The 15,137-nt window shown below is 42.6% G+C and overlaps 1 protein-coding gene across 1 annotated transcript in view; it reads right to left on the bottom strand.

Annotated features, from left to right (window-relative positions):
- The window catches only part of DGKQ (diacylglycerol kinase theta), a 112,828-nt gene that overhangs the window by 10,255 nt on the left and 87,436 nt on the right, over positions 1–15,137 (bottom strand). The window contains exons 16-21 of the mRNA XM_080372975.1: positions 12,609–12,760; positions 11,098–11,246; positions 10,328–10,509; positions 8,769–8,869; positions 3,535–3,681; positions 1,813–1,924 (exon numbers count right to left, since the gene is read on the bottom strand). Coding sequence (XP_080229101.1) covers positions 1,813–1,924; positions 3,535–3,681; positions 8,769–8,869; positions 10,328–10,509; positions 11,098–11,246; positions 12,609–12,760 — 843 coding nt within the window. The remainder of the gene's footprint in view (positions 1–1,812; positions 1,925–3,534; positions 3,682–8,768; positions 8,870–10,327; positions 10,510–11,097; positions 11,247–12,608; positions 12,761–15,137) is intronic.

The following is a 15,137-nucleotide window of genomic DNA, read 5'->3' as shown; positions in this document are numbered from 1 at the left end:
GCCCTGGTCCTGCTGGCCACCCTGCTGGGGACACCAGCCAGGGTGCTGCTGGCCGCCTGGGCCCCCTGGGCACACTGCTGGCTCCTGCCCAGCCGGCCGTCACCCAGCACCCCCAGGCCCTTTCCCACCAGGCCCTTTCCAGCCGCTCTGCCCCAGCCTGTAGCGCTGCGTGGGGCTGGTGTGACCCAAGGGCAGGACCCGGCACTGAGCCCTGCTGACCCTCACACCACTGGCCTGGGCCCATCGCTCCAGCCTGCCCAGGTCCCTCTGCAGAGCCTCCTGCCCTCAGGCAGGTCAACACTCCCCCCAGCCTGGTGTCATCTGCAAACTGACTGAGGGTGCACTCGATCCCCTTGTCCAGATCATTGATAAAGGTATTAAACAGGGCTGGCCCCAGCACTGAGCCCTGGGGAACACCACTTGTGACCAGCCGCCAGCTGGATGTAACTCCATTCACCACCACGCTTTGGGCTTGGCTGTCCAGCCAGCTTTTAACCCAGTGCAGAGCACACCCACCCAAGCCCTGAACAGTCAGTTTTTCCAGGAGAATGCTGTGGGAGACAGTGTGAAAGGCTTTAACAAGGTCCAGTTAGAAAACATCCATAGCCTTTCCCTCATCCATTAGGAGAGTCATCTTCTGGCAGAAGGAGATCAGGTTTGTCAAGCAGGACCTGCCTTTCATAACCCCATGCTGGCTGGGCCTGAGCCCCCTGTTGTCCTGCATGTGCTGCAAGATGGCACTGAGGATGATGGTGCTTCACTATCCTTCCCCAGCACCAAGGCCTGCCCTTCTTTTAGATGGGTGTCACACTGGCTAACCTCCATCCCTCTGGGACCTCCCCAGTTAGCCAGGGCTGCTGATAAATTGTGGAGTGACTTGGCGAGCTCCTCCGCCGGCTCTCTCTGTATCCTTGGCATATATAACCTGCCATCCCACAGCACTGTGTTGCTAAAGCAGGCCATTGTAAAAACAGGTAATACATGGAAGAATTGAAGTTGCACAAACTGAGTCATAATATTCTTTGCAGAGCTGGCATACCATCTGCTTCACGTAGCGTTCAGATCAAGAACATCTACCATCAGATTTTCAGAGACAGGTGTCGGAAAGCCTGTGGCAGATGATTATAAAGCCATCCACCTGGAAGGAATGTCTGCCCTGATGAGGTGATGAGGTACGACAAGATTTTTTGAAAACACACTAAGTGAAGAGTGCGTGGTTTTGTAATGTAAAGTAAAATCTTTTTCTTATGCCATGAACTGTTTTGTTTTGACACCATGATACTTGTTGTGAGAAAGCTAGTGTGTTCTGTAGTACATATATATGTGCATTTCATCTGTATGTATACATGCATGTTTCTGGCCTCGGTTCAAAGCCTACACAAGCCACGAAGCATTCGCCTATGCCCTTTTAAGAAGTTCTTCATATTGCTATTACTACTTGTTACCCAACCACAAGTTTCTTCTGTTTCCATTCCATCTGTCGTAGTCTGGCACCTTAATATGGACCTTCAGGACAGGCCAATGAACAGGCAACAAGAAGGCACTGCAGTCCATGAGCAGGCACACCAGCTGCAGTTAAACCCCTCACATCTGAATGCTTTCTTCAGAGAAAGCCAACACTGCCCATAAATTCTGTTTATGGTCTATAACCACTTCTGTGTGATGCAACAAGTACCTGAATAAATCATGGTATAACCGTAACATGGAGGCATATTTTTTAGGACTAGGCACTTGCAATGCACTGTCTGTTACAAAATAAACCACTCCGAGAAAATGTATGTTTCCTCTGTTCTTACTGGAATGCCAACTTACCATGTGAACGACGCCAGTCACACCAACAACTTCCAGCAGGCCATCATCAATGCGTGGTTTCTCAAAGCGGCTATCACTCTCAGACCCCCAGAGATCAGCTCCAGACCCCCAGCTGCATAAAGAGCACACCACAGTGACTGCCTGCAGATGTGCCATCTGCCACAGGGCACCCAGCCCAGTACCCTGCTAGGGGTGGCTCGTTTGCCAGACTTCAAAAGCTAGACATCGCTCCCCACCAGCTGGAGGAGACAACACAGCTTTCCTGCGCTGTAGAAGCAGGCAAGTGTTTTCCTAAGATTTGGAAGACTTCTGACCAGATCTTTTAGGAGTGAAAGAAGGAGTCAGGTAAGTAGTTTCCACATGGAAGAAAAAGAACAGGCAAGTTTGATGGGAAATACAGGCTACAGCTACGCTAACCCTTAACTTCCAAGACTTAAGAACTTAACACAGATCTTACTGGTCTTGACAATACTCACGGAAGCTACTGAGGAGAAACTAAAGCTGAAACAACTAGCAAGTTTTTATTCTTGTACCTGACCAAACTCACTTGCAGTTAGGCAGGTACTCCTGCACTTCAGTCCTCTGAAATGCTTCTCTCGATTTAACACCATGTTGCTTTTCGTGAAGTATCAGCCCTTCTTACACAAATAATTTGCTTACTGTTTTAGTGCATTGACTTCTCAGTACTAATCGTGATCTTTTCTTCTCCATAGTTCTCATGTGCAACGTATACTTGTGTGTATGTGCATGTGCACATACCTGTGTGTACATGTAAATATATATATTTGAATAAAAAGTTGGAACATTTTCAGAATAAAATGGAAAGATATACAGGTAGTTTAAGGTAAGAGTGTACCTGAAATGTATGGCAGCACTAATTACCTGCTGGTTCTGTGCAAACAGAAAACCTGCCTCTACCAACAGCACACCTAAAGGAAGCCAGATTTCCTGCAGATTTGCCTTCCTTTCCTCCACAGCAGTAACTCTAGCTCCCTGCAGGTTTCAGGACAGCCCCTAGAACCCTGTAGAAGGTATGTGAGCGGTGGGTTTTCCACAGCTACCTGGGTAGCATCATCAGCTCCACATATACCGACCAGATGGCTGTAGTACCTAGACAGTGTTTGACAGTTGAATCCTGACTGGCTTTCACTGCAGAAACTGCTTAGATGCCTGGTCTCTAGCATGCCAGAAAGTGTGTGCAAGCTGATCATCTTTGATACTTCTACAAGTCACAGAGAAATCCAGTGAACCATTCAAACAGTCTGGGGGAGGCAGAAAACGGTAGTGGAGAGAAGCCACAGGCCTACAACCATGCCTAAAAAGTCATGTTTCACTAAAAAACTGGTCCAAAAGAAGTCTGAAGACCTTTAGTGAGGAAATCATTCCAAATTGCTGTTAGAACACAGAAGAAATAGCAAATGTGGGGGGTTTGCCCTGGGAAAACAAGACAGTACTACCTTTATGTGGAGTGAGCTTGTGACTTTCAAAGGATCAGAACACTGATGTCAAAATAGTATTAAGAGCTATCTCCTTAGCTGCAGCTGCAAAGCCAGGGAGTCACACTGTAATCAAAAAAAACTAGTAACAACCATCTATTAATATAGATCATCTAACATTTTATCTAGCCATTTGACATTTGATGCTCAAATACCAAGCAGCATTTCCACACATACAGCCACATATACATATTCATCCACACAGGCTCCTTCCTCTCCTCGTTACCTGGGTATATTAATAAAAATGAGTCCTTCTATACTTGGTAATTCCACCTCGTGCTGGTCCACTTGAAGCTTTATGTCTTTGTGAAGATTTCTGGTATGACTTATCTTCTGCAGCCCAACTTTCACATAAACTCCTTTGTTGTGAAACCTAGGAGCAGACACACATCCTGTAACTAAAAGGTAAAGCCCAGCCCAGCACTCTTCCTCATATATATACCAGTACTGTCCTCTAGCAGGTAAGTTTGAAGAGTTTTTCAATTAAAATGCTCTCCAAATTCTTCCTAATTTTACTGCAGAAACAAGGCACAAGCTACAGACTGCTACTTTATATACTTTTTGCTTAAGGGATGATTCGTGCTGTCCAGGCATGTGGAGATCTGTGAAATTTTATTACAGAAACATCATCCCTTCTTACAGCATTGCCTCAATGCAATGCCTCTTTGAAATGTAAACTTCTCCACTGAAAAACTGTATTTTTAATTAAGACCTAGAGGTCTTCAGGAAACATTTTTAAATGTTTTCTCATGCAAATCTAGAATAATTGAGGCACAAAACCTTTGCAAGGCTTTGCTTTACCTATTTGAAATACACTCAGCTGCAGAAACTTAAAACACACTTAGTAATGTTAACCTGTGACAGAGCTCTAACACTTTGAATTTTAAAGTAAAAAAAGAGAAAGATTTCATGGCAACCCTAGAAATGTCAAAATATTTTAAGAATAACACAAACAAATGTTAGTTAAACACAGTAAATTCTTCTAGAATGTAAATCTTTGGATACATGACCTTCAGGGCAACCTTAAAATAAGAAATGTAATTTCCATTATTTGACCCTAGTAGCACATGGGTGTCATTGGAATCCAACCCTGAAAAATCTCTCTAGGATTACATGTAAATCCTGTAGACATTCAACTAGGGAAAGACAGTCAGTTTAGCATGTGGGTTATAGTCAACTCTTCACACAGACTGTTCAGGTCTTTTGAATTATTACATTGGGAATGATTAGTCCTACATGCTAATAGTTTAAACAGCACTGAATTAAAGGTATCTTATGTAACACCATTTAATATAGGTTTCTACTCCAGACAAGATGTATCTATACTAAGACAGGTTTTGTCTACTTCGGATACAACTGAAAAATAACACAAAATTGGCGGGAAACACAATACTTCTAAATATTCCCAAGAAGTACTAATTTTTGTTGCATGAAGAAGGAAGCCTGTAGAAACTGAAAGAATACAACTGCAGACACAGTCCTGAATTATGTAACTCCTAAGAGACACTTACGGACCACTGAGGTCCGCAAGATCCAGAAACGTTGGGTAACAGCAACCCACATAACGAAGGGTAAATCTGTCAGAGATTAAATCCCATCACTCCTGTCCTGCATACACATTCCACTCCATTTATGTATTATTAGACATTAAGACTAAATAATAATGTTACCATGCCAATTTGTACCCAGTGGTTTTGAAGGTGACAGAAATACTTTATGATTAAAATGGTCAGCCAAGTTGGAAGGGTCATCTTCACACATCAGTCACTAGAGACAATCATTACCCCTCTCAGCACATCTACATGTGGGACACAATCTGGGGAGAAAGTGCCAGTGGAAGGCACTTCTAGCAGCAGCCAATAACGCACTAGCTTGCCACTTGGGCAGAAAGAATAAGCATCTCCTAAAACAAACCCTTGGTTAGACACATTTTGCAGACAGTAGTTTCACCACAGTTAATTAGCAAGGTGGGAAGGAGGAAGCTGTCCTTGGAGCAGTGTCCAACACCTCATCTGTGCTGAAAGAAATCAAGGTTTGTATTAGGTGAGACCCACATTGCAGTCACTGCTGTAAATGACACTGATGGAGATAAGAGAGGAGGGCAGGGAATTACATGCAGCTCATCCACCCCCACGGAGCCACCTAGTCCTTGCATCAGATTGGCTCTAACACTCGCATCATTATGTTATCCCATAACCATCTGGAAGGCTCTCCAGAGTACAGATATGGAAGTAACATCCTACTGCTCAGATGAGTATGAGGGAACCACACAGCTCAGGAATCACCCTTTGGTTTGCTTTTCTACAAAAAGATGCACTACAAGCATAGCCAACACTCATATACTACCTGATGCCCCACTGTCTACACCCATAAAGCTACATACACCCTTTCTGAGGGGCCTTCAGAAGGCTGAACTAATTCTTCAGTTTAGCAAATTTAATATCTCAGAATAGATGAAATTAAAATGTAATCCTCTACAGAGCCAGTTTAATGAATTATGAAAATAAACAATTTTAAGTATTGCACGCCTGTATTTATCCTTGGTAGAGCAAATTGCAAAACACCTTTTACTTTTAAAAAGTCCCATGAACAAGGCTCAGGGAGACACCACAGCATCAACATACACTGTTGGTTTAATTATCTCTGTGGCTGTTGCCTGAGCATCAAGCACCTCAGGTGGCCAGAGGAAGCAAGGAAGGCTTGCTTGTCCTGCTGCTAACGACCAGAAGAAGCAAGTAACTGCTTTCCAGGCTTTCATGAATACAAAATAAAGAAGCCAGTCCTTAAGAGCTATAAAGACATGAAGTAAGCTGATGCAGAAAGCCATACTTTTCACAGCTCTTGCCAACCGCTGCACACCTAGAAGGGTAGGTTGGGGGAACTCTTTTTTGAAGGTGATAGGTAAGAAATCTGCGTGCCAGGCCTTTTTAAATGAACTGCCATTTCCCATGAGCACTAATAAACAGAGAGGTAACGTCCCTCAGCAGCACATCTCTCAGAACTGCTGCACATAGCACGGAAAGCTATCAAGCGGAACAAAATGACCGCCTGCGGTCTAGTCCTGCAATTCAACAAGCCCACCACTGTGTGGGAAACCACCACTGCAGAAGAGCTCTGACCAATAATTGGCATCCGACGGGGTGCATTTATTAGGGTGATCTTACCGTCTGGGAAAAAACTTCACCAGGTTCACACACAGAGGACCCAAAATGGAAAAAAAAATGAGTTAGATGGTGGCCATTGTAGTATTTTAAAACCCACAACTGACAAATTGAACCAATACTTTCAAAACTTTCCCCAAGCAAGAGACAGAACGGTTCTGTATCTTTGTAAAACAATTCCAAACTTGTTTTAAATCATGCAGAATATTCTTTCTGCCTAACCTTACATCCAGGAGACTGCCTGCCATAGCAGTCTCCTTCTAATTTTGGATGGCACAAACAAGATGTGGTCTCCTCTGTAACAGGCAACCCTAAAGACTGCTCCAGGATCCCATGGGAATACAAGAATGAAGACAGATGCCCTGATCCTTCAAGTTTTGCACTAAGAAACAAATTCACATAGCTTTACAACAACGTAAAACCGTCACTGCCACAACATACACTATTCGTATCTGCCCTGTGATGCAAGTTCAGCACTGAATGCCCTGGAGGCATGTCATCACTGCACTGTGAGCTGCTAGCCAAAGGTAAAGAGTCCTGAGCAAGTGGAGAGATGCTACAGTGTGAGGCCAGAGGGCACACAGCTCTTAGGACATCTACCAGCTTAAGGTCTTGATTCAGAAGAGCACCCAAGCCCATTTTTCTTTCAAGGACTATCTGCAATTTCTGTTGCCACAACCTGAAACTTCCCATTCTGCACTCAGGAGCTGCCAGTTTACAGGCCAGCAGCTGCTGCATCTGGCATTAAGTAGCCATCCTTCTTAGCTAATTTACTGAAAATAATTTAAAAAGTGCTACTTGCTGGCAAGAGTGTCCACTTGCATATCCTGGGAAAGGGTAAAGCCAGGAATTTTAACAACCATGGTCACAGACAGTCAAAGGCAACAATCATGTGTCAGTACCTCAGTACCAATTCATTATTTCATGTTCCTTTTCCAGATCTTGAATCACAGAAATATACAGTCCTTCAGATTCACAAAGAAAATAATAATCTTCTCTTCTTTCCCACATGCCCTTCAAGACACCCTGCTGGCTTGGTGTCCAAACAGGCACATAAAAGGACCAAGCCATTGCCCAGTGCACTGCAGGTGCTGAACACCGTGAACTGACTGAGATGAAGATTCAAGGGATGAAAATCACACAGGGCAATAAAAGGCAAAGTATAACCCTTAAATACAGTGGTAATAAGAAAGGATACATTTTCTACAATGCTGCAGCTTTACCAAGTCAGAGTAGTATATTTTAAAGGAAGAATGAACTCTTACATTATATTAATTGCACAAGTAAATCTAGAACAGTTTTATACACTAGAATAGGCATTGCTATATGCAAACTTACTGCACAGTTTTACTACCTATGATGTTTTCAGTCCAGTGGATCGAAAATACAAACCAGTGCCTAACAGTAACTTATGTAGCAAAACCAGTATCCTGTACTATTTCATTTTGAAAAAAAAAACCATTAGCAATGCCTGTAAAGATAGACAGCACACTGCACAATAGGTGGGATAACACATTGTTACGCCCATAACTGGTCAGAGAATATTTTTAATAGTTAGAATTTGAATAGAACATAGTTGTAGCTGTCTGTAGCTCCCTCTGGCAACTGAGAAACAATTTAGAAGACATTTACTCAGAAACATAGGAGAAAGCAGACAAAACCAGTGTCTACAAGGAATTACTACCCATTAATTACACAAATGTGTTTCTTTTTCTCATCATTTTCAGTGTTTATGGGAAGAAGAAGAAAAAGTACTATTATGGATTGATCTGCATGCCACGAAGGAGGAAGGTCTCTCTCCACACCTTCTTAATCATGCAGTCTTACTTGAGATACAGAGATTTTTTTTATCCCTATTACCAGCACACAGATGCTACCACAGCATAAGCAAGGGTGGGAAAGGGATGAAGAGGTTCTGAACAGTGTGTTTATTGCTCATGTAGCAGCACTGCCCTCCTCCTGCTAAAGGCTTTGAATAAGAGATATGACTGCTACCTCAAAACATCAACGAACTCAACATTGGAGTTATTGGGACATAAGTATACTGAATAATAATGACAGGGCTTCCAAAAACTGCTTTGGTGCTCTCTTGGTAAGGAAAAAAAACCCAAAACCAAAAAACCAAATACAACCCCCAAATTCTGCGTCTATGAGTACCTGGCTAACAGAATTGCTCCCTGTGTCAGCTCTGACTCAAGCAATATTGTTTGTAGATACCTGTAGCATTTCAAGATTACCAGCCATAGTGTAAGTTGTGCAGTGCCACACAGTTGCCCTTCCTTGGTTTCCCCAGGATTACCTGCTGTTAAATTTCCCTGGTTCTTCTTCTCTAGCATGATGAAAGTCCAAGCTCAACTCTGCATCGATGCCAAGACCACAGTAATTGTTCATCTGTACAATCTGACAAAAAAAAAATTTGTATTATTTCCTCCTTACATTTATAAATGAGTAGGTTCTGAAGTTTTTCAACAAAGGCAAGCTTTGCAGATGATCCTTTCAAGTCACTTGCACCTTGACAGATTCTGGAAAAATTTTCCAGAAACACTACACTAAAAATAAAGCTGTACGGACAACGGTTGACATATGTAGTAATTACTTCCAAAGTCTTCAAAATTTAATCTTAATTGCAAGTAATAAGCATAATAAAACATAAGTAAAAACAAATGCAGAAATAAAACAAACAGAACTTCTCAAAGCAATCCCTATGCAATAACTATACAAGCTGCTGAACACTAACACCACTATTATTTTTGACATCAGCCATGGATTTATCATGACATCACAGACACTTCCCCTTACTCTGGAAGGTGACCAGCTTACACCATATGAGTGAAGAACCCAACTTCACTCACTCAGCTGCATTTTAAATAGCTCCCTATACACCAGTCTCAAGTTTCTACAGATTTCAACCATTTCTGCAATTAATTCTTCCTTTGCATGCCAGTCCATTCCATAGCTTTTCTATCCTAGTCCTTGAGTCTCCCACCCTTCACCTTTAAAAAGCAGATCAGGCACTCAAGGCAAATCAACCCCTGCCTCCACCAAGTGAAAAACAGCTGGAACTTGAGCAACTTAAATCTTCCAATTAACAAATAACACCTAGGATTTTCCAGCAACTGGACTAAAATCTTAAACAATTCTACCATTATTACAATTTCCTAATTTCTTTTTGCTACTCCCTCATCCAATAACTTTGTTTTGTCTGAAGAGAAACAGAAACAAGACTTACACAAAGCTCTGAAGTCACCATCTACAACTAACATTTTTATTTTCCTTAAGAGAAGCAAGTAATACAAGCCAAGGGACAGGGACTTTCACACAAAAAATAAAATAGATGCTAAAATAAAACAGATGCCACATATATAGACAAACAATGGCAGTAAGATGACAGAAGGATTACTTGCTGTATATGCTAGCAACTCCTAGTCATTTTTTAAACTGTTAAAGTCAAGATGGGAGTACTTTTTTGGGGTGAGGGGTTGTGTTTTGGTCAACACTTCAGCTCCACTAGTGTTCTGAAAAGTGTTTGGCGTTCTTTCAAAAGCTTTTCTCATTTGACAAATAAATTTATTTCCAGCTTAAGCAAATACGTATGCCATTGCCACTTTATAATCCTCCATCAGATACTTTTTGTCAAACAGCTATGCAGTCTGTTCTGCAGCCCACCAGTCCTATCAAAACTGAAGCACTAGACACAGACGTATGCTGTATTCACTAAAGAATAGCTCAGTAAGGCCCAGGCTCAAAGGCAGGTGAGCAATAAAAGATTAAACTATGATTAAAGATTATCTATCCTCTTTGTGATTTTCACTAGAACAGCAGTTCCTAAGAATGAAACCCAAGTAGTGCTCAGCTCACCTTTGGAGGCTCAGGTTCTGCAATGCCATTCTCTGCACCTTCAGCTGGCTCTTCTGCATCCAAAAGGATAGTCCAGCGATCCATAAGAACGTCATCCGCCTCATCCACGGAAACCAAAATCGAGTAGGGGTCTTCCCCACTGTAGCCAGCTCCCCAGCGCAAGACTCTCCCTAAGTCATTACCTGGGCAACAATGAAGAACCCCAAAATGCAACTGCATTTGATAGCCTAGCTAAAAGCATCAAACAATGCATCAGCCCTGACTTACAAATCAAACTGCATTAGCTCCAAACGAGTCATGGAAGTAGTTAGATCGGAGTGAAAAGTTAACAAGCAGAAAGAATACCTAAGCATTGTAGTGGTTGCACCTGTGCCTAGTATCACATACAGATACACTGTCTCATCTCAAAAGTTTTCACAAGAAGGGATGGAAAAACCTGTTATGGAGTTGAGAGTCAGGGAGCAGCTGAGTTCACTGGTTTGCAGCGACGGCAGATGCATCTGTGGTTGTCAAGGGGAGAATATTTTGCCCTCTCCAGCTCCTGGACACTCGCAAATACCCATACCAACACCGCTGCAGCTTGGTTTTCCTTCAGAAAGCGTGACTGACATTTCCTTGAAAAGCTCATCCTGCATTTGCAATCCAACACCAGCCAGAACTGAGTTACAGTATCTCTATTGCAAGTGAGCTGTTTGTCGGACAGATAAATAAATATAAACCTTCTGAAGGACTTCTACCCTCAGAAGAATGGTGCTTGCTGTAATTCTCACCTGTTCCTAAAGGTAAGATGGCAACTGAGGGCTCTGAGCATGCCAACTTGTGCCTGATCTCTTCCAGTGCACCAAGGACCCAGCCAACAGTGCCGTCCCCTCCACACACCAACACTCGGAAGGAGGGGACTTTAGAGAATGTGTGAAACCTTGAGAAACAAAGCAAAGAGAAAAATAAATGTTATAATGTACTACAGGAAAAGCAAAGCCTCTTAATATGCTATTTAAGTAACATACTATTATTGGATCCCCGACACCCCACCCCACCTTTACCACCGTTTTCAGCATGAACTTCAACAAAGTGAATCGAAAAATAGGAACTTTTAGATAAAGCTGTCTAAAAAGAGTGAAAACCACATGCTTCTGAGAATCTTCACAGCTAGAGTTAAATCATTAATCACTTCCTTTTCCACTAAAGACACAGAGATCTAACTATTCATCATTCCAATGTGAAGACCTGTAACTCTGAATCCTATTGGAGGTGTTGATTAGTTGTGGTTGTGGTTTTTTTACTTAGTGATGGGACTCATAGCATATTTTCTTCTGCATAGTCCTATTTTCCTGGTCGCTCTTAACTTTTGTGCCTTTTCATCCTACACACCGAGTTATCCTGCAAAGGAATTTTTACTTCCCAATGCACAAGAAGTAATGAACAAGTGGAAGCATTTTGCTATAAAGCTACAGAAGGATTCCAAGGGCAAAACTAAATGAATGAATTACTGAAGTTGCAGCTTGAGCTGCATTAGAAAGGCAACAGAATTAAACAGTTCTAACAAGAAATCTAGTTTCTGCAGCTTGTTTTCCTTGCATCCTGCATAAGCTGTGTTTCTTCCAAGAAAGCTCTTGTTTTGGAGAGCTGTTATGCCAGTCCTTTGTTACAGCAGTGCTGAAGGAATGAGGCTACTCTGAGTAGGCTACAACCACCACTTTCAGTTTTATGAAGCTGGTAAGCAGTGTTGATTAAATCAAGGGATCAGTTCCTGCCTCCCTACAAGTGCATTATGTTCTGTTCCTTATATTTAGATATGTTGCAGCTGTGATCAGGCAGGCCTTGTTAATTCTGCAATTGTGGCCAAGTTTCAAGAGTCAAGATAAAAAATTTTATACTTTTAGTTCCCAGGCTACATCAGAGGAAATAAAAGCAAAAATGAGCCCTCATTGGGCAATGTGACATTTCTCTTTCCTCCCCATTAGATTACAAAATATTTTTATTTTTAACAATTATTAAATCTGTTTTATTGCAAGGTGCATACGACTTTCCCAAGACTGGGCTCCATTAGACTTAACACAATTATACACATCAGGAACTACTCTATTCTCTTTTCTTTAGAGAACCCAAAATTTACATTTGTTTTCACAAGGAACCAGTCAGAAGGAGGGATCCACTGCGCTGGTCTGCAGACACAGAACAGAAGCAATTTACATCTTTGTAACAAGTGAACCTGACCCATTCTTTCAAAAAACAACAAAACAACATAAATAAACCCAGATTTTTAAAAAATATGACTTACCCAGGCAGTGGGCCACCATTCGTAAGTTCAAAGACTTGATGTGGGTTTAGCAGCTTTCTAAAACTGTACAGCAGATCCCGACCTTTTAGACCTCCACTTTTTGGATTCACAAATACAAGAAGTGGGCAGCAGTTCTGTGGTATCTTGGAAGCCTGAAAGAAGACAAGAAAAAGGATTATCCAAAACCATGACTAGCCAGAAAATTATTACTGCATCTCAGATGTATTTCCTGATGTTTCTTTGATGCTTAGTAAAAAAAACTCAGATTCAATAAATAAAAAGAGTCAATGTCCAAACAGTGGACACATTAGCTGCTGATGTTGTTTTTCTGGGAACTGAAGTTTCCTCAACCCACTCCAACTACACAGTTGAGCCTAATGTTAAAGGTACTACAAGCAGTCCTTCCTACACATTTTCAGTGAACAGTCTATGCCAAAGACTAGTGTGAGGGATAAGGTACATTCCAGAGTCATGTACAAGTCAAACACTTTCCTTGCAAAGAGAGAACTTCCCCCAATACCAATTAAAACACCTGCCTTAAGTCTTGTGGTCATCTTAGACCACGTGTTAATTTAGAGGGACAAACCATTTCAAAGCGAGGGTGTTCAGGGTAGATACTGGCGTGCCCCTCCCCATGAAATAAGATGCTGAAAGCTTCTTTTAAAAATATGTATTTAAAATTTTTAATCCGGAGGATCTGGTGCCCATACCTTACAATCTTCACACCTCTACTGAAGCTGCTGATGAAAGGGCTCTCAAAGCACAGCTGTGCTGCAGGGGAGCCTGATCACCATCCAGAAACCACTCAAAAGGAAGTCACTCCACATGGCAGAGGAGGGATTTCCTGGGGTACTCCATGGCCTGTGTGGGAACGGTACCTGCAGCCTCACTGGAGGTCAAAACTTCCAGCCACCAGAAGCACTCCCTCAGGACTGGTTTCCAGCCAGCCAGGCCATAAATCATGCCGTAAAATGATCTGTAAATGCTTCTAGAAAGATCAGAAAACACCAGCACACCTTTCATCCATCCTTCCACAGCGCTGTGGGGCAGGTATGTGCCAGAAAAGTCCATCAGGCATTTCAACAAGTGTGCTTCAAAACTGAAATGTTTGCCACAGTCCCTAGGTCATGGTAATTTGGATTTACAAATTGGACAGCATTCAGGGAACAACAACTTGTCATGCAGCTGACAGGATGGATTCAGGGAACACAGCAACAGTGCTAAATATAAGTCAATTTAGACAAGAATGATTCAGGGGGCGGTGAGGCAGCAGCATGACCGCAGCATGCAAACATGTAGAGAGATACCAACAGCTACAGAGGGGAGGAGGCAGCATCCAGAGAGCCTGTTGGCCTGTCTTATAAGCGACAAACAGAGCACGCAAACTAAGGTAAAGAATGGAGAAATCAGGAGAAATTAATGAGTAGGTCTGTGGGGAAGCAAACTAGAGTCTGATGTTGAGATACCCCACACCATCACCTACCTGTGAGCTGATCTGGATGCTTAAAAATAAATGATTGTTTGGGGCTTCTCAGTATTTGAGAGATTTCCTGAAATTTTGCTTTCCTAAAAGAGCTGGGTGCTAATCCTCTGCAAGTCACACCCTGCCAGATGTGTCAAGATACCCACAAACACATAAAAATCCTTCTCCTCTGTGTCACTGCCTGCACGAGAAATGCCCTCTGCCATCCAGCGTGACTTGCAGGCATAAACAGAAAACACACCGTGCAGAACACTAAGCAGGTAAGAAGGCTGGTGGAGCAGGTACACATTTCTCTTCATGCCCCTTCCTTCCTGGTCCTCTGGATTCTACCAGGGACATTCAGATTGAAAATATGTATGTTTTCTCTAACAAAAATGAGAAACAGGGGCTGTTGCGGCTGACAGAAACAGAATAGCCTCAAAATTTTGTTTTGCTGGAAAGGTTTCACTGCTGGCAGAACAACTAGGCTGGCGAGACAGAGGCTGCAAAGCTGTCCATGCAGCTTTCTCCAGAGGAATCACCTTCAAACTATACTGTGGTGACTGCTAGGTCAAAATACTTCTCACCTCCACATTCAGACTTTCTTGGAAAAGGGGAAGCAACTACTCAAAGTGTGCCCAAGCACAACAGAGGTAATACAATTATTTCTGTTAAGCACATGGAAAGGATATTTGTAGCCAGCAAAGGAAGTTGAAGGGAAACAATGCATGCCACTGTCACAAAAGGGAAGGACTTCTTGAGTTGTAAGGTCAACAGCTCAAGGATCTACATATCCCAACAAGAGAAGTGGATTTCCTCCCTTTGAGCCATCACAAGCATTAACAAAAATAGTAAGTAGAGCTCTGGCTTTTCCAGAAGTAAAGCCCTTCTTGTTACTCCATCAGTTCCTGCACCATCATGTGCCATACCCCATTATGAACGGGCCCTTGAAAATCCCACAAGCGATGACAGGCAGAGCAGCTCTGAAAGGAGGCACCATGTCCCATGGGGTAACAGGGCAAACTGTTCCCTTCCTGCACAACTTGTTCCAGCTTCTACTCTGCCTT

The sequence above is a fragment of the Falco punctatus genome (assembly GCF_963210335.1).
Source record: "Falco punctatus genome assembly, chromosome: Z".
Classification (NCBI taxonomy): Eukaryota; Metazoa; Chordata; class Aves; order Falconiformes; family Falconidae; genus Falco; species Falco punctatus.
Note: the sequence above shows the minus strand (reverse complement) of the source record. Positions and strands in the feature narration are given on the sequence as shown.